The sequence below is a fragment of the Notothenia coriiceps genome, unplaced genomic scaffold (assembly GCF_000735185.1).
Source record: "Notothenia coriiceps isolate Sejong01 unplaced genomic scaffold, NC01 NC01_scaffold00006163, whole genome shotgun sequence".
Taxonomy (NCBI): Eukaryota; Metazoa; Chordata; class Actinopteri; order Perciformes; family Nototheniidae; genus Notothenia; species Notothenia coriiceps.
The window spans coordinates 56,948-81,056 of record NW_011338864.1 but is presented as its reverse complement, the minus strand read 5'-3'; the positions used below and the strand labels follow the sequence as shown (position 1 = coordinate 81,056).

Sequence of the window (24,109 nt, the reverse complement as noted above, 5' to 3'; positions counted from 1 at the left end):
TTTTTTTTTACTAAGCTGACATTAAGTACTGTTAATATCTATACAGGTTTTTAATTTCACTCCTCTTTTAGCTGACATTTAGTAAATGCAGGTACATTTTTAGCAGCTATTCATACTAAATCAGTTGTCCCTCCCCCTGGTGCCAGGACCAACAGATCCATCTCTAGACTTAGCAGCCCTGTCCCCCCATAAGTGTTATATTTTCACAGCTCGGTATCAGTAAATACTGTACTGTAGATGCAAGCCTGTACAGGTAGAGTTATTTAAAGCATAAATGAGTGGGTTGGGTTCTGGAGGTGTGGTTACAGCAATTGTGCTTGGTTGGCGTGGCCTGGGCCTGGTGGTGGGGCCGGCCCAATGTAATATATTTCCATGGGGCCCAAAATCCCTGGCGTNTATGGCCAGAGGGCAGGACCTATAACACATTTACTACCCAATAGCATTGTGAGGCTGAACAAAAGGACCTTTTGACTATGTAAATGTAGTCTTTTAAAAAGAATAATAATCTCGATTTTTGTGGTCAATAATTGATATCACGATTATTAAAAACGATTATCCATTTACTTTGAAAGCATCCATTTTTTGGAGAAAAAAATGTTGAACAGTATGTTTTTAACAGTTGATTACCCTGAACTTTAATTATAATTCAATTGAAAAACCAATAAAAAAATAATTTTATTTAAAAAAAGAAAGTAATAATAATAATAATAATAAAAAAATAATCGTTTTATTTCGATTAGGTTGTTTTCATAATCGTTGCAAGCCACAATCGGAATTGCGATTAAAATACAATTGATTGAGCAGCTCTAGTTTAAATTGAGTTACACAGGCTCAAAAACTATTTCTGAACATCACATCTTTATCATCTTTGACAGAAGGGCAAAGGCAACGATTAGTGAATTGAATGTGTTTTTTTGTTGTTTAAACATTTTGTTTTATTAATAACATCTTTTTGTTGCATTTGTTCTGGTGTTCCTTATTGTGTTTCAGAGAATTTAAACCCCCTTACAAATGTATCAGCAGAAATTAGAAACATTAGTCAAATAAGACTCATGTGTTTCTCATATGTTTCAGCTGAGTTCCACCCCCTACCTACGGACAGCAACATGGAGTACAAACAGGGGGGAGAACAGTCGTCAGATTTTGGAGGCAGTAAAAGTAAGTGTGCGTTTGATTAATTGCTGTGAACCATGTTTTTTATCCAAATCAAAAGTAGACTAACAACAACGCATGTTTCCACAGCATTTGCAGATAACCGACAAAAGATCATGTTGGCATGGAAGTGCAGGAGGAAAGCTAAATGCAGATCCCAAAAATGTGGTGAGTACATTACCTTCTTTGAGCATTCAAACTTTTGCATTGCTGTTCTTAAGGACCAATGTTGTGTTTGCACATCAAACACAAACACAAGTGAATTTAAAACAATACACATTTATAACAACTGTAATAAAGGTAGACTAAGAGGCTTTTATTATACATTAACTGGTCTCCACATGTGGTACTGGGACCTCAGTTGTGACTTCAACTGCTAATGTTAATCCTCTCTTTGCAATGTCACCTACTGCTTCATTGTATTTGATTAAAGGCAGGTGTTGGGCACAATGTCTCTGTAATTTGCTTGGAGGCTTTGCCATACAGCAGTGTGGTAACATGGTGCCACCATATTGAGTGGATTAGAGGAATTACTGCATATTTTTTGGCCTGTGTAGAGTCCCAGTGGCAGGTGTGTGGTTGAGCGTGTGTAAACAGCCATGTTGGCACCAGTGGGCTCTCAAAACTCAGCTGGAATGACAGCCCAGGTGTCTCCTGGGACTTGTAGTGTCAGGCTGGACCCCCAGGTCCACCTGGAGACACTGCTGTTGTTGCTGCTCCTAAAACTCCCAAGAGACACCCATTGACATTTGATGTTCCATGTGTCTGCCCAGAGAGCCATCTTGAGGTTATTATGATTGTCATGCTGAAAATCAAATGCAAGTTAGTTGCCAATATTGGGGATCAGTGTTGGGTAGAAAACTATTACTAAAATACAATTGCTATCTCCCAGGACATACTGTAAGGGTAATTCAGGTATTCTGATCTAAGTGTTTTTTTTTGTTTTTTTTTGTCCACAGCTGAAGGAAGTGAATTCAGCCAAGATCCTGTCTGCAATGATGTCTTATGTGTGGCCAAAGAATAGACCGGACCTGCGGGCCCGTGTTGCCATCTCTCTCTGCCTGCTCGCTGGAGCCAAGGTAAGTTAACAGGCAGTTTCATGAGTATTAAAGGGGGATGATTTCTATCCTACTTATTATTTATCATATAAAGCTGATTTGATCTATTTGATCGGCGATGAGCAATGTTGTTATGAACCCTTACAACTAATGATATTTCTATGTAAACGCCTCTTAACATTAGGGAAGAGGCTCAAGTTCTTTTTTACATTAAGTCACACTGAATCTTACTTCTTCCTTCAGCTTTGTTTATGTCTCACACCATAACGTAAAGCCTATAGACTGAAGCAATATGGTTTTACAAGATATACTTTATCACAAGCTTTTCACAGGTCAGACTTCAATGTTCTCCTCTCTTTCTTAAAATACAGCAAACACATAAAAGTAAGACTCATTTAATTTAATATACTTTGGATTACATTGGTTAGGCCTTACAACAAAGCAGGCTGCTGCAAATGTCATAATTCAGAGGGTACATTACTTCACTCTCTATAGCCATATGGAACAGGTCTACATTTGTAAAGGACATCACTAGTAAGGGCTGTGAATTCTCTCGCCAAGGTATATGTGCTGGGTGATCCATTATCTTTGACGAAATGATCCAAAATGCCATATGGTTGATAGACAGACGTTATTGAGGTGTTGGGAAAAGCCAGTAGCTTTCTCCTGTCAGGAGCGGTTGGTAGAAACTGAAAAAGGGGCCTTATATGAAAAATATTTCTGTAAAAAGACTATAGAAAGATTATATCTTGAAAAGGAAAAAACATCATATATATATACCCATAAATCATGCTGTATTCAATATATTTATGTTTACCTTTAATACCAAGTGTCTTTGTTTCACTATTTATATTTTCCTTATTTTTTATTTATATCTAAAACTATTATAAGCATTATTCATTTATATTATATTAGTTATTGTTTTTCAATACTGTGCTGAATGTTTAAATTTGAAAAATGGCAAAAACTTTCATCAAGTCATAAAGAAAGTAGATACTTAATTAATGTTTGAAGTACATGTTTGATTAAGACTATTTAAATAATAAAAGAGCTAAGGCAAGAAAAAAACTGCAAATACCGTACAGTGTGCAAAAACGTGTGAGTTTTAACAACATGTTTTATTTATTGACTTTTCATTCCTGTATAATAATTTTGCACAAAGATGGCACTGTTTGTCAGAGCACTTCATCCTTCTGGGTTTCATGAAGAACAGCTCCAACACCTGTGTGTATGGGAACGCCTCTGGTGCTGGTCCATTAACTGCCAGTGTTTCCCACAGATCTGAAATATACTTGGGGGGGTTGGTGGTAGCGGGGGGGGAAGAGACGGTTGAGGTGACGTGCAACAACATTAACCTTTCTCTTGGTCGCTTGTTAGCAGACCCTTCACGCGATCGCAGAGCGAACAGGTACAGGCAGGGCCCATAATGATAGCCCTATAGTTTAAATCTAATACCCACACATAAACATGGAAATGGGTTACTATTTTNAATGATACCCTATAGTTTAAACTAATACCCACACTATAAACATGAATGGGTTACTATTTTAAAAAATAAATGTATTTATAAGATGTATTTAGGAACCTATTCCATGTGATTTAAGTGGGGTCGACCTCAATCCTCTGTAGTGGGGTTTTTTACCCGGGGCATGCTCCCCGGTAAGATTTTTTTTTTTATTTGGAGTTAAATGCATCAATCTGCGTGCATTTTGAGGGGGAAAATAAAGAGACTAGGATATATGGAAAACACCTAAATTAAACAGAACTGTATACATTTCAATAATCATAAAATCATGGCCATAACCAATAACATACCATTTCCAATATGAAAAAAACAGTGAAACTTGTTTATTAATTTATTTTCGGTTAATTTATAGTTGTGTCTGTGCTCCGGAATCAGCCTCTCCTGTGTCTCTCCTCACATCTCTCATCACATTACATTACATTTCATTGAGCTGACGCTTTTATCCAAAGCGACTTATAATGACCGATTACAGGGACATTCAGGGCACACTAGTGGTGGTGTTCCTGGCGGGATTAGAACTCACAGCCTTCCGATCTTCAGCCCACTTCACTATCCATTAGACCAGCGGTTTTCAAAGTGTGAGGCCCGCCTCCCCTGGGGGGCGCCAGAGAGCTTCAGGGGAGGCGCAGCGTGAGAAAAAAAAGAAAAGAGAAACAGTGAATTCTAGCTAGTTAACTTAAGCTAACTTTATGCGAGCTGCGACATGGATTGATTTTTTGTGAAGTTACCTAAAGTGAAAGAGGAGACAGCGTCTGGCAGAAAATGTCAGCTTTCTTATGAAATAAAAGTTGTGGCTCATCGGACATTTATGAGAGAAAATCTCTAATGTCCGAGTGAATGCAGCACAAGACACGAGCCGCCTAGTAACCCCTCCCCCGGCGTGAGCAAGGAAATGTGACTGGTGGCGATTTCATTTGAACGGGACGGCGCATTCGGACCCCAAGTACACGGAAGGAATGACGTATTTGCGGTCTGCAATGACAGAGAAGAGACTGTCAGTTTGGCTGCACTCAGCATTGAATCAAAACGCACTAAAGCTTTAGATCTTAATCAGTTTGTGAGGCGTTTTGCTGAACAAGATGGTAATCGCCGCATTCAGCTGTTATAGGCATGCCTACTTGATGCTCTGCTCACGGATGACTCGATGAGCATAAACAACTGTAAAGATTGACCTTACGTGTGTAAATATATTTTTTTCTTTTTGGGGGTTTGCCTGGTTTTAAGTCCTGAGAAAGTAAAATAAGACAGGATGTAAAACTACACTGCCCAGCCAAAAAAAAGTAACCACTTTGATTTAACTAGGCCAGTACAAATAAAATTGCCTTGCCTAGGTAAGGATATTCCACTGGATAATAATACCCCCTGCATTATAGCAACAGTATAACAATAATAATAATAATAATAATAATAGCAATAATAATTGGGAGGGGGGACGCGGCTGTTCTTATGTTCTCTGAGGGGAGGCTCACCTTCCCACACTTTGAAAACCCCTGCATCTATGACGATATTTCATACTATTATAAGTAAAAACACACAACTTATCCCAGAAAAGCATAATTTGTTATGTGGTCATTCTACATATTTAGAATATACATAACTTAGACTAAGTTAACTATCTAAACACTCAGAGAGTCCTTTACCTCACCTGAGCTTAGGTTATCCCGAGCTTGAATGACACACAGAGACCAATCAAGGGCTTTGATTTATGATCTGTATGACAGTGGCCATGTCGGCAGGCCACATCATGTGGACAGCCAGTCACCCTGTGTGAGGCAGGCCACTTAACAGGCCAGAAGGAGGCGAGATCAGAGCAAGGAAGCGAGGGATCATTGTCCACAAGTTAATCAATCGCAGATGGCGTCGTGGTCAAGGACAAATCCAAAAAAAAACTTATAAAAAAGAAGAAAACAAAAAATCTAAATGGGTCGCGAAATATACTTGGGCGGCCGTTAATATACTTGGGTGGCGGTTAATATACCTGGGCGGCCCGTCCAAGTATAGTCTGTGTGGGAAACCCTGGTACCTCAGATCATGATCAGATCACAGATATAAAAGGATTTTGAAAAAATAAGAGAGCAAAGACAATCAGACATTTCAAAAATAGACTGAAGCAGGCCTTCCTTTTCATAGTGGAACGGTACATTGCAATGAAAGACAGAAGGGACAATTTTAAGGTGGTTGCTGACGCCAGTTAAAAGTCAATTATTGAGTGTAAGAGCTCCATCTTTTAAGCTCTTGAAGCACATTCTTTTCTTGAAGTTTCATCAAGAAAATATGCCTGCATTCAACAAAGAAGTCTTTATCGGCATAACACATTTCTCCATCACTGACTCGTTCTAAGAGAAGGCTGCAGCATCACTCTAGCTCAGGCAAACATCATGTCTGGATTTATTATTCGTCTGTCGTTGTAGTTTGTAGCTGCTCGACACAGGATTGATAGGAAAATAATTTTCATGTCATGACCTACAGTATTCATTGTTGAGGAAAAATAACCCTTGAGGGGGAAAAGCAAACACCGGCAAAAGACACTCACATTTCTTCTCCAGTTTATACAATGTTTCCAACATTTATCTTATCATTGAAAAATGATAGTAGATGGTACATTTGAGGTTTAACAAGTCAACTCAGAAATACACTCTGTTATCTGGTCTTCCAGCATTTGCATTAAAGTTTACTTCTATTTTCAGCACCTTTATCCTATTTCTAAGCATGACCTTTGAAACACTCAAATGCCCAAATGACTATCGGTATCATATCTCATGTCAATAAATGTCAACGGACAATTTATTCAGGTAGGGGAGGATTTGTGATCACGGCTCATAAAAGGCATATTGTATTATTCTAGGAAACTCTATAAAAGACTAGCCAATGTTTCTCTTAAGAAAAACCAGAAGGCTCGCACATATCATTTGTTCGTTGTGATTTCTGGTTTCTTAACTGCTGTACTCGTTGCTGAGTCCTTAAGGATGAACCATCGCCCTTTATCATGGCTTCACAAACTGCTTACGTCAGCTTGTTTTTCTTAAAAAGGTCAATCACTTGAAAATTGCATTTAAAAGATGTTGCTGTCGAAGTGTAAAGGCCCGGACACACCAATCTGATAACAAAGAACTGACACAGACAGACCCCTACTGTTGTGTCGCCTCGCATCTCTGCGTTTTGGCCATGTGTCGCACTGGAACAAAGACTTCAGCCGACGGCCAAGAAGCACGTACGAACTGCGCATGCGTGAGTGGCAATAACTCTCTTTACCAGCAGGCGGCGGTAGTGTGTATTCGTCATTCAAAAGAGGCAACAACCGGAAGACCGACTGGATAGAAGAACAGACTTGATATACATATACATACATATACAGTTGGGAAAAAAAGTATTTAGTCAGCCACCAATTGTGCAAGTTCATCCACTTAAAAAGATGAGAGGCCTGTAATTTTCATCCTAGGTATACCTCAACTATGAGAGACGAAATGAGAAAAACAAATCCAGAAAATCACATTGTCTGATTTTTAAAGAATTTATTTGAAAATTATGGTGGAAAATAAGTATTTGGTCAATAACAAAAGTTCATCTCAATACTTTGTTATATACCCTTTGTTGGCAATGACAGAGGTCAAACGTTTTCTGTAAGTCTTCACAAGGTTTTCACACACTGTTGCTGGTATTTTGGCACATTCCTCCATGCAGATCCCTATAGAGCCAGTGGATGTTTTGAGGGCTGTCGCTGCAACATCAGACTTTCATCTCCTCGCAAAGATGGGGTGAGCATCTGGAGACTGGCTAGGCCTACTCCAGGGACGTCTGAATGCTTCGCTACCGATAGTGCCATCTCCTCTGTTCCCGGTGCGGTGTGTTGGGATCATTTGTCATGCTGAAAGACCCAGCCACGTTCAATCGCCCTTGCTGATGGCAAGAGGTTTCACTCAAAATCTACACGATACAGTGGCCCCATTCATCCTTCCTTTACACAGGATCAGTCGTCTGGTCCCTGTGCAGCAAAAAGAGCCAGNATGCTCTCTAGCAAACTTCAGACGGGCCTGGACATGTACTGGCTTAAGCAGGGGGACACGTCTGGCACTGCAGGATTTGAGTCCCTGGCGGCGTAGTGTGTTACTGATGGTAGCCTTTGTTACTTTGGTCCCAGCTCTCTGCAGGTCATTGACTAGGTCCCCCCGTGTGGTTCTGGGATTTTTGCTCACCGTTCTTGTGATCATTTTGACCCCACGGGGTGAGATCTTGTGTGGAGCCCCAGATCGAGGGAGATTATCAGTGGTCTTGTATGTCTTCCATTTTCTAATAATTGCTCCCACAGTTGATTTCTTCACACCAAGCTGCTTACCTATTGCAGATTCAGTCTTCCCATCCTGGTGCAGGTCTGCAATTTTGTTTCTGGTGTCCTTTGACAGCTCTTTGGTCTTGGCCATAGTGGAGTTTGGAGTGTGACTGTTTGAGGTTGTGGACAGGTGTCTTTTATACTGATAACGAGTTCAAACAGGTGCCATTAATACAGTTAACAAGTGGAGGACAGAGGAGGCTCTTACAGAAGAAGTTACAGGTCTGTGAGAGCCAGAAATCTTGTTTGTTTGTAGGTGACCAAATACTTATTTCACAACATAATTTGCAAATAAATTCTTTAAAAATCAGACAATGTGATTTTCTGGTTTTTGTTTTTCCTCATTTTGTCTCTCATACAGTAGTTGAGGTATACCTAGGATGAAAATTACAGGCCTCTCTCATCTTTTTAAGTGGGAGAATTTGCACAATTGGTGGCTGACTAAATACTTTTTTGCCCCACTGTACGTGATATAAACAAACAAAAAATAGCGTGTGCGTTCAATATTCACTCTACAACGAGAAGCTCATGGGGCTTTCTCAAACCTTTGTCGAGAGCTGGAGTTAAATGAAATCTCAGATTTGCCTTCTTAATAGTTTGTTTGGGTCCCTCACTTCCGTTTCGCTTCTCATGCACTGATTCGCTAGCTGAACAGCCAATCAGTGATTTATTTTGCCAACTGCGTTTGGCCGTTTTCGGCCGAAAAGGCGTCGGCCCGACTGAAAAGACCTGATGGTGCGGGACACACCAATCTGAGTAGGGCGTGTCGACGCTCATCGTCGGCCTGACGCCCACCGACGCTGATAATCGGCCTGGTGTGTCCGTGCCACAAGTCAATGTGTAATACCATTTCAATACAGACTGATGGCAAAACACAGCAAAGCATTGGTCTAACAGGTTGTTGCACAGTGTACAGAACCCATTTATCACTATATACAGTATGCTTTTAAAATAACTTTAAAATAATGAATTGCACGCACTGCAGCAATCAGTGCACAATGTATTTCCTCTTTCTTTGTTGATGGTCTCTAATTTACACCCTGGAAAACAATCACACATTCACAGCTACCTAAATAAGCATGTACTGCTGCCTCTCAGCATGTCTAATAAGTGTGTGTGCTAAGGGGGCAGAGAACACACACGTGCATTCCAATCTTCTCCTCCTATTTCCCTGCTTGGCTGGAGTTAGCCTCGATTTCTGCCGTTTGTCTGTTTGAACTGAAACCCCCAGCAGTGTGGAGACAATTTTTAAATCAACTGAATAATTATGTGGTTACAGTGCAGCACACCTCTGCACTCCGCAGTATCAGTGACATTTTCATTTCAAATTCTATTATATAGTAGCTCTTGTTTTTGTTGGCCTCAAATGAAGCCCTCTCTGTCTGTGTGCCGGTGTGTCATACTGAAAGCTTAGGCTAATTCTTCCGTAACCTGAAGCTTTTCTCCACTACTTGACACTATATATTTAATATGAGATGACATATCGCTAGGTACAGATCGACCTGCAGTTAATTTAATCTCCTGTTGGTCGTTAATAGTTTAAAAGCTCACGGCACTCCGTATCATGTATTAGTGCTGAAATTGAGGACATGTTTTGGCCCCATGATAATAGGCCCGGGCTATTTCTGTGGCATGTTCTGTTGTCTTGGTAGCAAAGATATTGTTTTTCCTTGAGGGGGTCAAAGGACTTATATGTCTGATACCCATATAACCCATTATAAGTGTATAAAGGGAGACCTTGGGGATGTAGCTTTTCCAGTAATGGTGCTTTGTTAGGTGTCCTTTTACATCCGCAGGGTCGACATAGGTTAGTTTTTGACACTATATTTATAGTTTTTATACTTATTTATATGTTTTTATGTAATTGCTATAATGGAAAAATTATAACATGCAGAATATGGGTAAAGGAACAAAAAAAGCCTTCCCTTGTGAAGAGGTTGATGGATTCAAAAGAAATAGGTTTGAAATGGAGATACTCTGCTGTGAGCTGCTGTGTTCTCTGGCTGTCCTAATGTGCAGCGGACCGCCTTCGCCTGAGTCACACAGCTGTCCCTGTGCTTTTAATTAGCCATAATAACCATTTCAATTCCATTAGCAGGAAGCGCCAGCTACCTCATCAGCACCAGCACAGCATGCTACACACCCTGCATACAGCCATTCATATACATTCGTGAATGCACCTGGATGGATTTACTGCCTAGCAATAGTGGAAATCCGTCTTTCTAGCCACGCCGGGTGCACAGAATGGCTGCAAACAATGATAATGTTCAATATTAATAATGTGCCAATTCTTTTCTCTAGAGATGAATCTATCAATTCATCTATAAAATGTCAGATAATAGGGTAAAATGTCTATCGCGGATTCTCAAAGTGCAAGGCGATGTTTTTTGTTATTGTCTTGTAATGTCAGTCTAAAACTCAAAGATATTCAGTTTAATATCAATAGATATAAAACAATAAAAGCAGAGAATTTCCAAATGGGAGATTTTCAGCTTTTCTTTCATGAAAAATTACTTAAATTACTATTTGATTTTCAAAATAGTTTTCAAAATCTTATCTTATACATACAAACAATGAATAGACCGCTGCAGCATTATCAGTTTCTGTTGTTTTTTTATTTAAAGGTATGTGGGTATAAAATTATCCTTTAAAAAAAAAAAAAAAAAAACATTATTCTATAAACTACTGACAATATTGATCTTTGTTGGAATTCAACAGTCCTTGGAATGGAATGGCTGCCATACATGTAGAGTTTGAGATTTAAGAAAACATTTGAGTGTTCTCTTAATTTTATCCAGAGCTGTACATGCATACAGAGGTTGTACAGAGGACTAGAGATAGAAAAATATAGAGCATATGTCTGTGTAATGGGCTATTTGAAACTACTTCCCCTCTCTTTAGTCTCCTCCTCTCTGAATGTTCCCTCCCTCCCTCTCTGCTTCCCCAGATGACCAATGTGACCGTGCCCTTCATGTTTAAGTATGCAGTGGACGAGCTTAACCAGATGTCGGGACACGCGCTGAACCTGAATGACGCGCCAAGCACTGTGGCTACCATGGCAACGGCCATGCTGATTGGCTGTGAGTCCCAGGCTTGTATTTCACTGGCAGGTGCCGCACTCATCAGAAGGGACTGTGGGACTGCCTATTATCTGCAGGCTGACCTTTCCCAAAACATTCATATCAATGCCGATCCGCAGCCCCCGCCTCTCCCTCAGATTATTTACATTATGTGCTTCGTTCTGCGCCTGAGTTCACTTCTGTCATCCACGCGGCCCTCTTGTGAGCGCTGAATGATATCTGCGTGCTCCCAAGGCAAACAGAGCTCAATGCATTCCTAAAGCAGTGGGGTTGAAATTGCTAATGTCCTTTTTTAAAGTGGTTGGATATGTTTTAGTGTTTTACAAGGCTGTTTCTTTTACTTCATCCCTTCAGAGCACTACTCTTTTTTCATCTCTCTGTCCACTAGGCACCTCTGAATACAAGACGGGTCAGGGGTGAAATGTGTCTTGGAGTATTAGTTTTCTCTGAGCTCCTGATGCATACAAAAAACAAAAACAAACAAATATTGTGAACCTAACACCCACTGAAAGTCACTCTGGCCTTGAGTGAGATCAGCTTGGATGCAATGTACACTCCGCCCTGTAGCCACTTATTTTAATGAGCCCACTTAGGTGTCGCACACTAATGCTGCCTGTCGAATAATTGGAGCACATGAACAGGACTCCAGAAAGGATGAATTAAGATGACGAGGAAGAATGAAGGGGATGCTCTTAAAGAAATTATTTTTTGTTCCCCCTTTGCAACACTCAGGTCCCGGCACTTGGAGCCTACTGCGACGGTTGTAATTCGACTGAAAAGGTTGCACAGTGGTCATCCTGCCTTGTCAGATGCGGACACGTTCATTAGATGAGCATTCCTATTTAACACCACATTACGGCCCCATGAAGAACGGCAGACAGGGCGATTATTACCCTGACTTTGGTCTTACCAGACACGTCGTGTGTTCACACAAGTCGGTGCGATCGCCACAGGAAGGCCTCGTGCCGTTCAAACACAGACCATTAATTTGGGACAGTCATGCTAGCCATCTGCTTGTGTAACAGTTTGTGAGAAGTGTAAGGGATTAGAATAAGTGACTTTCTTGGAATTAGATTGGTGTTTTTATCGGACTGAAATGCTAACATGACGGCTCTGGTTTTTGCTGTACCTCAGGTAGCTTCCGTAAATTAATCCAAAAATAGGCAACACTGAAAAAGCTTGCTTACATCCACGCTCCTCATACAGATCCGCCAGACACAAGTCTAGACAGTGGAGAGCCTGTTCATGGACTCAACTCGGAGTCACATCTTTCTGTGACACTCTTATTAAAACCTCCACCCCCTCTTCTAGTATTACACACACACACACACACACACACACACACACACACACACACACACACACACACACTTGTGTACACTCACATCCTCCCCCCTCCCCTCAGTGTGCTGGCCTGCCACGGTAGTGAGGCTTCAGACAGCATCCTGCTCTGTAATTACAGAGGCTGCTGCTGTAGCCCTGCAGTGCTTTACAGACCTGCCCTGCCACCTCATACAAGCTTTCCCTTTAGAGCATTTGACAAGCCTTTACCCTCGCTAGCCTCAACTGTCTCAATACTGTATTACATCTTACAAGACAGGAAAGTCTGGGGTCATATTCTTGTTTTGCTGCCTCCTATCACTTTAGAGCTACACAACAGTCCTTGGTGCTTTTCACAGCAGGTGTGCTAAACTCTCCGTCTCCTCCACTATCCCAGATGGCGCATCACGGGCTGGTGCAGCCTTCTTCAACGAGTTGAGGAACACTGTGTTCGGCAAGGTGGCCCAGAACTCCATCCGGCGCATCGCCAAAAATGTCTTCCTCCACCTGCACAATCTGGACCTGGGCTTCCATCTCAGCCGCCAGACAGGAGCGCTGTCCAAGGCCATCGACCGCGGCACACGGGGCATCTCATTTGTCCTCAGTGCCATCGTCTTCAATCTAGGACCAACAGTCTTTGAGATGTTCCTCGTCAGCGCCATTTTGGTGAGTCTCACGGTGACATCCACACACACAGATACCAATAACTGTTATTATAAGCTTCATCATTATTGCCTCAGCCAAGAAGGTGAACATTTGGCCTCTGTTTGTCCGTCAGCAGGATTACAGAAAAAAAAGTTTTCCCCAACAAGGTTTGTTGTGTGGCATTCATGTGGTGTCGGAATATTCAGAAAAATGTATGCTCAACTTCACCTGAACAACCTTCAAATTGGAACAACATCTAAGAAATGTATATCAAAGTGTTGTTTGAATGCTCTAAGCAATACAACCCAACACCTCTTCTCTGTAGCCTGCATGTTGTTTCACTGGCGGCGAAAGGATTTTTTTGCTGCAGTAGCTTAGCAGTTGCTATATGACAGCACGGCGTTGCTAGTTAATTTTCAAAATAAATAAACAAACAATACCAGTGGGCCAAGCACGAGCCTCTTCATATTGTAGCGTTCACCGCTATTCAAGATCACAGATCACGAGCCTTCAATTTCGAAAACATTCTCTTTATTTTCTGGTATTGACGGCCACAGCCACGCCTTACAGAACCAATATATAGTATAACACTCATTATGACTTTTCCCCACACTCGAAGACAACTCCTATCGTCTCGTACTCCCTACACACACACACACACACACACACACACACACACACACACACACACACACACACACACACACACACACACACACACACACACACACACGGAAATGCACACACACACACCTGGAAGGGGCGGTCTCTCCCTAACTCCCACCAACAACATTGCCTAAATAACTTTACAAATGTACTAAACTGTGATCTGATAACTGACATAACTATTAACTTGGACACGCTACAATATTATCGTTCATATTTACATTAAAACATTCCTTTGACACTTATAACATTACTTTGCAAGGTAAGCACAACCAAAATAAGTTTGTAAAAGCAGAATTTGAACACTGTTTCTGTGCTCCTACAATATTTTTGTATAATNTGTTTTAAAAAACGGACGGATGGAAGCGTCAATAAGAGCACGGTTGTTTGCAAATTATGCAAAAAGGAATTTGCATATCACCGCAGCACATCAAGCCTCAAGTATCACCTCAATGCAAAACATATAGCAGCTTGCGTGGAAGCTAGCGTGGACGTTAGCCCGACTCGGAATACAAGGACCCACACCCAATTCGCGTTGATCAAACAGTGGCCTATGCAACAGAGAGATTTTATTTTTCATCAGGATATTGGAAGAATAGGAGGGATTGAGGTCAATCACTGGCTACTTTTTTATTTTATTTTAAATGGTACACTTTATGTTTGAACTATTTATTAACGTTGTTGGTAGCAAACTGGCACTTTATGTTGAACTGTTTATTGTTTTGGCCAAGGTTATTGAGAGAGTTGGACTGAAATGTATTAGATTTTTTTAAATCAACTTGTTGGTAAATCAACAAAGTCTGTTATGGCCTTCTGAAGCAACAGTAGAGATGTTTTCTAATAGTCAGGGTTTCCAATGTTCTGAATGTACTTGAAAGTATTGTGTTATACTTAAAAAACAAAGTGTTATAGTTTACAGAAGGTCTACCTACCTATAGGCTACCTGAATCTCTGAAATGTACTATATTCCTAAATATGCTATTGCTACACTTTATGGCAAAAATTGCACTTTTCTGTTGGTCTTGGTTAAGAACCTCCTTGATAAAAATAAACAATGTTTTGTTGCTTAAGCTTATGTATTCAGTCATTATTCAATGGTATACTAAAATCCATGTGAAAAAAATTGCTTCTCACTGTTCTTAGGTCAAATATTTATATGCGATTAAAAATGCGATTAATTGCGATTAATTAATTACAAAGCCTGTAATTAATTAGATTAATTTTTTTAATCGAGTCCCGGCCCTAATAATATATAGATACATTTTCGTAACAAAACAATGGGGTTGCTAAGCGGTTGCTAGGCCAATTGTTGGAGTTGCTATAGCAACTCCAAGCTACCCCCTGGCGCCGCCCCTGTGTTGTTTCCACATGACAACTAAAAGCTCATGAACACACGAGGTCTGAAGCACGACTTACAATATGAATGCACCATTGGCCTTGGCTCTCCAGTTGCTACTCTAGGCAAGGCAGAGATGTAGTAGGCAGAGTTCCCGTTAGAATATTTTTTTGCCGGTCAACATGTCCGTTAAAGTTTAAATCTTCCAGACAAAATTAGAAAAGTGCCGGTCAAAGGTCTTCTTTGTTATTTATTGAACAAATTGATATGATTCTATATAAAAAAAAAGAAAAGATTATAGTAGATTAACTATTCAAAAGTGTACAGTAATTTACAATAACACGGGAATAATAAACGGAGCGCTCTCTCCCTCTCCTGACAGCCCGTCAGTATCATGTAGCTCGCGGATCCAGTAATGAGTGACCCGACAGTAAAACTAAACATATCTATAACTAGTTTAGGTAGTTTGAGAGGTAATTAAAATAGCTACGTGTGATATTCTAACCTGAAGTGTGTTTTGTCCGCTCACCGCTACATGTGATCATGCAGAGCTGCGTGTCGAATCGTCAGCAGCAGCTGATCTCTCTCTCCCGCCAGATTAGACTTTACTCGCGTTTATGTCCATATCGATCAGATCCAGCTAGTTCTAGCTAATGATAGGACTACCTGCTTATTAAAAGACACCTAAACAATAAGCGTCGCTATGCAACCGGGTGAGGCCACAAAGTATAGCGCAGCATTTATTTACATGCCCACCGGAACCCCGAGGCATTACCAACAGATCAACGCACAATCAACCCATACAGGACATCTCTTTCTCCACATTAAGTGTTAGACATTAGAATTGACTATTCTTGTCTGTCACATAAGTGGAGCAACTGATGCGGTATTGCGCTAAAGGGAAATTATTTTGACCGGAGAGATTTAGATTTGCCGGTCTTCAGCATATTTTACCGGTCATAGTCCGGTAATTACCGGCTAACGGGAACTCTGGTAGTAGGCCTCAAGATACATTGTTTTTTTAATATCTTGTTGCTGTTACTGTTTCATCCCTTAATGCACAGGACCTTCCATCACCTTGACACTCTTCATGGCAGATTGTCCGGAAATTAATTTGCGTAATATTGTCTCGTTTACATTCTAAATGGAATATGAATCCCCATGAACTTTTGGTGGCAACACAGAGCCCATTAGCGTCAATGATGAATGCCAAAGCTTTGTAGCAGCTTAATGTCCTCCTGTGGAGTATGCCCTGAACCAGATGCCCCCCTCCTTGGCCACCACTGAAAGAACGGCTTGTCTATAGCTCCGTGGTATTATTTCACTCTGGACTATAATGTCGGCTTCCCTTTAATGAGGGCAGACTCCATTGCCCAAATAGCTAAAGCATTAGCACGATTAGTTCTTGTAGTTTCCCCTCCATTTGTAACACTCAATTTCATAGTGGATGGTCAAAAACAGTACGTTCTCAAAATGCCTTGTGACGCCAACGTCGGTGTCCGGAGGTCTGATGTGGTCCCGTGACTTTTTATCATAAAGCTTTTGAGTCACAGCATGTAAAGGATGATTTGTTTTGTGTGTGCTTTTTCTCTTCTGCAGTATTGGAAGTGTGGTGGACACTTTGCAGCAGTGTCCTTGGGTACCTTATCAGTATACAGCCTCTACACCGTTCTCTTCACTCAGTGGAGGTAACAAAGCAGATGTTTTTTATCACCCGATGTATGTATGTCTATATTTTCTTATTGTTGGTGTCTGTTATTGCTCAAGAAAGATTCACTTTATATTTTTGGGTGTTTTTGTGCTGACTGTAACAATATTCACTCCTAGGCTGAAATTTGTGCTTAAGAAAAAACGCCTACGTAAATGTTGCTCTTGTCTCTGCACACAGGACTCGTTTCCGGATAGAAATGAACAAAGCCGACAATGAAGCCGGCAACGCAGCTATTGACTCTCTCCTTAACTATGAGACTGTTAAGGTGAGATCCGACCCCCCGCTCAACCACACATATACACACAAACACCTAGCCACTCATCCCCACCCCCCTCCCTTCACCCATCCTTCCCTTTATCTCCTCTATTCTATTCATTTAATCCAGGGACATTGACGTGAACTAATATTTACTCCAAAATAGCGTTTCACTGGAATGACGGCCAATGTCAGAATATTCTTTTTAATCAAGAAATAGCTCTCTCTAACTCTCAGTCTCCCATTCTCCCACAACATCTCCTGATCATAAAAGTCTGTGTTAAAAGTCAGTTTCATTTAGTCTGTACAGTCCCTAGAATCAACCAAGAAGTGCAAACGTAGAACCTGTTTTTCAAGATGAATTTCATAGTTGGTAAAATTATTGCATACGTAAATTCCCTAACCTTATTTACATTGTCCACCTTTTAGAACTGAGGTGCAGATCAAAGCCAATGGAGCAAGCCAATAAATAAGACTACAAATAAAAATAAATTATCATCTTTCTCAGATCAAAAACATTTTAATTAAGTTTCAACATTGCATGACCAGGGTTTGTCATTAAGCAATGAAAAGCAAAGTATATGCATATGCAAATGAGACAATGGTTTGTATAAAGAGAAAAAGAAAGAACAATGGAAAACACAAACAAACAATAATAACGACTAAAGTAATCCCCTACATTCAGTGCCAGTGTGCCTCATACGCACGTGTATTCACGAGAAATGTTGTTAAATGAATACATATGTTCATTTAATACATATGCATATACATACATGTAACATACCCACATAAACACATACTGTATACATACACACCTACATATGCTGCAGATAGGCTGTACCAATAACAGATGGTTTTACCGAGTGTGGAAGGCATTTAAAAAAGGTCCCCTGGCTTCCCTAATCATCATCTTTGTATATAACTGTAGTGCAATGAAATTGTCATGTAGAGACACTATGGTTGGCAGTTATTATGCCAAAAGTGATGACACTGCATTTACTTTACTTCAGTTTCATTCACATAGATGTACATTGAACATTTTGGCAATTAGTTACAAAGTAAAAATTGGCACTATTAACTAAATATATATATACTTTTTAACATCGATATTGAAAGGATGATTATCATAAAAGTCATTATATCATTACCTCGGGCTGCACATAATGGTCTTTATTATATGTATGTATTATATACCAATTATTTTCTTGATTAACTCCGATCACAAGTACTTAAAGCGCAAAATTATTTCTCTTAAATCTCTTGTTTTGCCCGACCTACAGTCCAAAAACCTTATTATATTCAGTTGACAAAAAGAAGAAGAGAGAAACGCTGCAAATCACAACAATAGAGGATAACACTAGAGAACATTTGGCATATTTGATGAAAAATGACATATCTATTATCACAATTGTTTGTTTATTGTCTGTATATCTCCTAATCAAGTAGAACTTCACCTTTTTAGCGATTCTGTTCCTTTGGCTGTGTTGTTATTATCTGTCCTGCTCCTCATTTCTTGAAGTGTTCAAATATCCACTGCATTTCTAAATGTCACTCGAGTTGCTACAAACAATGAGACATGTATCACCGGACAGTCAGAAATATTTTCCTGGTTTAGTCAATGACCCGTGTCTCTGTTATAGTTGTGACTGGAAGTGTCTGCTGCCACAGGATTTGTTTTTAATAGAAATGTCTGCTGAGAGCCAGGTTAGTTTATTGGTGAGTGTTCCCTCCGATATCTGACTGATGAGAAGTGGTGTGGTTGTAAACATTTGTGACGACTTCGTCACTATGGACTGACGGCTTTGGGCTGGGTGATATTGCACTTTATTAGCGTGATTGCACAGTACAGTTAACATTGGGTATTTGCACATCATTTATACGAATTATTGAATTTAGTATTTTTTTAACTGATTAAACCGTATTTATTGAAATGTCGTCTTGATGCTGGTATAAAGATGACAGCGGTTGAGTGTAATCAGGGTGCAAATAATATGTTGAATGTCTGTGGCTAATGATTGTGTGCACCTGGGGCCCTGGGTTGTCTCCTCCCCCCCTCACCTGTGTTTAATTGCTCCCCCTCACCTGTGTCTTGTTAGTGTCTGTGTATTTAAGTGCTGTTTCTTGTTGGGCCGGTAGTGTCTGTGAGATCCTGGTGGCTGCAGGCTGGGCTCGCGTGAACAGCAGGATTGAGGCTGTGTGTCATATGTTCATGTTTTAATAAATGCCCACCCCGGGTTATAATTTTGGACGCTCTGCCTCATTGCTTGGTCGGGCCGCTCAACGGTCAGTCTCACAACATTGCTTTATACTTTTCTCAGTAGCTCGGTTATCCTGGATCCTCATCTTTCGAGGTAACATCGTTGTACACAGGACGCATACAAACACGTATTACCATCTGGTTCTGGGTGTGTTGTTGGGCTATACTAAATATATTTTTTGTACCCATGTTATTTTCCTTGCTGTATTATTTTTGCGTCCTGTTTTTTCTTAGCGTTTTGTTCTGTGTTATTTTGTGTCATCTGTGCCAATGCGGACGGATTTAGCATCACTCTGAGCTGTGAGTGTGCATATGTAATTAGATCTCCGCCCACTCAGAAATCCGTTCCACTTTCACAAAGGGCTGGATGAGAACCTGAACGCGGTGCCTTGCACTGCTTCGGTTTGTGCTACTTTATCTCTCTCTTTCTCTTTCTCTTTCTCTTCTCTCTCTCTCTCTCTCTCTCTCTCTCTCTCTCTCTCTCCTTGCATTTTCCCTATATGCAAATCAGTGGCAAGTCGGTATCGGCACAGCGTCACTGCCGTTAGCTAGAGAAGCAAATCGCCCACTTATGCGGAGCAGAGGAACAATAGTGCAAACTAAACAAACAGTAATATTAGGTAATTGGCAGCACTGTTGAGGAGGGTCGTTCTTATGATCATGGCGTAGTTTTATGAGCTGAAGATAAGAGGTGTGTGTTCTGGCTGATTCATAGGGCTTTTTTTTTTACTTGAAATGATGGCTGTATGTCTTAGTGAAAATTAGTGCTGCTTGTGTGGTGCAACACTGAAGAGCTGTGTGTGCTTTGTTGTTGTCTGTGTGAGCTGCAACAGATGTAAATACAGAGGCTGACGATGCCAAGGATGAATACTCTGCAGCGATTCTTGTTTAACTTGCAAGCGATGTTCCCTTACAATTATAATTGCCTAATATTTTCCAAACTGTTATTTGGCCATAATCACTATCTTCTGCCAAAGCTGCTTTGCTAAGCAGGCTCTGGATTCTGTTTTACCGCCCTCTACATTCTCTGTGGGGATGAGACGAAGATGCAGTGAGATGAAAAATAGTTTTAGAGGCCGACTGAGACCCAGACTACGCCCAGAGCGGTCACAGAGAACAAATGCAGCCTTGAGGCAGGCTGCGCTTAAGTGTCTATCTGCCCGACATGCTTCCTTAAACTTTAACCTTAACCATATTTTGTGTCTCTCCCTCTCTCCCTCGCCCAACTTTCCTTTCTTGTGTGAATCCTTTTTGCTGTCTCCTTGCCCCGTGCCCCCTTCTCCCCTCCCTCTCTGCATGTTTCTCAACTCGGCTGCAGTACTTCAACAACGAGAAATATGAAGCTGAAAAGTACGACTCATACCTGAAGATCTACGAGTCATCCTCTTTAAAAACCACTTACACACTCGCCATGCTCAACTTTGGCCAGAGTGTCATCTTTAGTGTCGGCCTCACCACCATCATGGTGCTGGCCAGCAAGGGCATTGCATCAGGTAAGTGTCTCTCTGTCTCTGTGTGTGTGTATAAACCATGAACAACATGTGTAGTGTAAGCAAAGGCATACATTCATCACCTGACCATGTTCTGAGTCCATAGCACGATTACAAAACAAACATTCTGCATTTGGAAATAAGAACGCTTGAAAAAAATGTATAAGTAAATCATGTGGTTGGATGAAAAACGGCAAGAAAAAACCTGACTGAACTGGATAATAGAAACTAAATGAGAACAAAGCACAGCAAGCATGAAAAAGTGGCATGAACAGGAAATATAACAGCCTTGATGCATAAAATGAAATCACAGCGGGTGGAGATGGATTCAGACTGTAGCATGCTTCTGCTGCTTTCACAATTTGAAAGAGGAAATGTTTTGTTGTTTAGATTGTGTCTTCCAAGATACATGCATCATACAATAGTTGCTGTGTGGCTGTGGTGTAGGTTCGATGACAGTGGGAGACCTGGTGATGGTGAACGGGCTGCTCTTCCAGCTCTCCCTCCCCCTCAACTTCCTGGGCACGGTGTACAGAGAGACCAGGCAGGCCCTGATCGACATGAACACTCTCTTCACCCTGCTCAGCATCGACACCAAGATCAAGGTAACTTGTCGGTATGACATGCACTCATTGAAAGCAGTACATTGCAAAAAAAATGTTTTTTTTACATTTTGCCTGAGTCTACCAAGAGGGAACAGTAGACTTGGAGACATTAGAAGGTTCATAAGGAGTTCAATTTAAAATATAAAAACTCGATTTTTCTGAGATTTATTTTCTCCAGTAGCAGCACATAATGGGGGCAAAAAAGAAAAGTGGTGAAAGATTTGAACACAGGACTTATTTTGCCGCATGTGCTGACAGATAGGTTTTAGTCAAACATATTAATGACATGCTTGATGTGACTCAGGTGCTTCCTCATCTGCTGCTCGTACAGCTCGACAGGTGGGATGTTATTGCCGCAGGATTGTTTTTTGAGTATTTTTTCAGATTATGAACTAGTTGAAAATGCTGCTTTCTTTCCTTTTTTCAGTTTTCAAACTCTTGTTTGTCTCAATCATTGATTTGAGGGATGTTATTGAAATAACTGAACACTTAAGTAAGCTTGTTTTATTTCTGTAGATAGTTCCATTGGGATATATGATCTGAGCAAAAATAATCCCTGACTAGAAAATGCTGTAAATATATATGAGAGTTGTGGTGGTGGTGGTGTTGTTGTTGTGTAGAGCATCTGCTGATCAGTGATAAGGCTGTAGGGTTGTGGTATGTTTATGTATCAGCTGTTTTTTGTTGAACTTACTCTGGTTCAGTTTGGCCTGTTTCATTACATTTTGTTAACTAAACATGGGGTGTTTCTCAATCTCGAGTAAAGCTGCTCCAGAGCCACTATTTCAAGCATACTACGTCATCGAGTGCCGCCGAAGTACTGTTCCAATGTCCGGCATACTTGGAATTCTACCGAGCCCGGCGTACTTCGTTTGGAGAAATGTCGAGGCTGCACATGTGTAGACTCCGCGATCTTAAAATCCCCACAATGCTTTGCGCACAGACTCATTTCCCCAAATCTGTGGTGGAAAATGTAAGGCGGGGCCTCTCATATGACGCACACCTGCACACTTGCTAGCCTGTTCCACTCTTTGTTTTCCGAATGCCAGGAAGTATTCTTGCCTCGCTTCTGAAGCAAGACGCTCGGAAGATGTGCTACCAAGCAAGCGTACTCGAGATTGAGAAACGCCCATGGACTCGTGCCATTAAGTTCTGTGCTCTTCAGCATCCCCTTGCAATTGTTCTATTGGCCTGTAGGGCTGACAAGCAAGTTGTAATTGAAGGCTGCAGGGCCTGACGGCCTCAGCCCCAGTCTGCTGAAAGGATGTGCTACTCAGCTGTGTGCAGTTTTTCGGCACATTTTCAACCTGAGCCTGGACATGATGACCGTCCCTGCCCTGTGGAAGACAACATGCCTGGTTCCTGTGCCGAAGATACATCCACGCACACACGGTGACTACAGACCGGTGGCTTTGACATCACATGCCATGAAGTCGCTGGAGAGGCTGGTCCTTAAACATCTCCGTACAGTGGTCGCACCATCACTAGACCCCCTACAGTTTGCATATCAGCCTAGTATTGGAGTGGAGGACGCCATCCTCTTCCTGCTGCACAGAGTACACACACACCTTGAGAAGGCAGGCAGCACTGTGAGAGTCATGTTTTTTAACTTTTCCAGTGCTTTCAATACCATCAGACCTGCCCTGCTCAGCAGTAAGCTACTGGACATGCAGGTGGATGCTCCACTGGTGATCTGGATAACCAACTATCTTACAGCTCGGCAACAGTACGTGAAGCTGCAGAATAACACCTCTGACATTATATTGAGCAGCACGGGCGCTCCTCAGGGCACGGTCCTCTCTCCCTTCCTGTTCACCAGTCGTATACATCAGACTCAGACACTGTTCACAAGTCCTTGCCAGATCTGAGAGCAGAATTCTCAGATGACTCTGCCCATCGTGATCGAGCTGTATCATCAGAGATCAGGAAAGGCTGAGTACAGCGAGTGTGGTCTGCGAACATTTTTGTGAGTGGTTGCGGTCAGAACCATCGCAGCTCAACGTCACAAAAAACTAAGGAGGCTAGTGGTTGAACTTCAGGAAGCGGAGTACCGCCCCGAAGGCCCAATTACCATCGTGAGAGACAATCGATGTGGACATTGTGGACAGCTACAAGTTGACCTGGGCGTGCACAGTAGTTACAATAAACTGTACTGGCAGTAATAAAACACTGAGGCCTATATAAGAAGGCCAGAGTGCCTGTATTTTCCTCAGGAGACTCAGGTCCTGTCAACGTCTGCAGCACTATGTTGCAGATTTTTATGACTCGGTGGTCTCCAGTGTGATTCTTCTTTGCTGTAGTGTGTTGGAGCCAGTGGGGTGAAGACAGCTGATGCCAAACTTGGACTCAACAAGCTCATCAGGAGAGCAGGCTCTGTCCTGGGAGTGGATTCAGGAGTCGTTAGCAGGTGGTGTCGGAGGGGAGAATGGCTGAGGAAACTTCTCAGCATTCTGGACAACGGGTTTCTCACCCCCTTGCATGCGCACACTGGTTTCCTACCGGAACGACTTTCAGTCACGACTGAGATCACCCATAACCATCCACACAGCGCCACAGGAGGTCTTTCCTTCCCCAGTGGCATCAAACTCTTTAACTCTTCACCCCTAAGTAAAGGGCACTGAGAATCCACACCAACACTATGCAATTATACATATCAATATAATTAACATCATTGCAATACAC

General features: G+C 41.4%; 1 protein-coding gene across 1 annotated transcript in view; it reads left to right on the top strand.

Moving 5' to 3' along the window:
• Positions 1 to 24,109, top strand: part of abcb7 (ATP-binding cassette, sub-family B (MDR/TAP), member 7) — a 39,551-nt gene that overhangs the window by 3,680 nt on the left and 11,762 nt on the right. Inside the window, exons 2-10 of the mRNA XM_010768974.1 lie at positions 1,075 to 1,158; positions 1,243 to 1,320; positions 2,112 to 2,231; positions 11,010 to 11,142; positions 12,860 to 13,128; positions 16,709 to 16,797; positions 16,998 to 17,085; positions 20,651 to 20,825; positions 21,270 to 21,427. Coding sequence (XP_010767276.1) covers positions 1,075 to 1,158; positions 1,243 to 1,320; positions 2,112 to 2,231; positions 11,010 to 11,142; positions 12,860 to 13,128; positions 16,709 to 16,797; positions 16,998 to 17,085; positions 20,651 to 20,825; positions 21,270 to 21,427 — 1,194 coding nt within the window. The remainder of the gene's footprint in view (positions 1 to 1,074; positions 1,159 to 1,242; positions 1,321 to 2,111; positions 2,232 to 11,009; positions 11,143 to 12,859; positions 13,129 to 16,708; positions 16,798 to 16,997; positions 17,086 to 20,650; positions 20,826 to 21,269; positions 21,428 to 24,109) is intronic.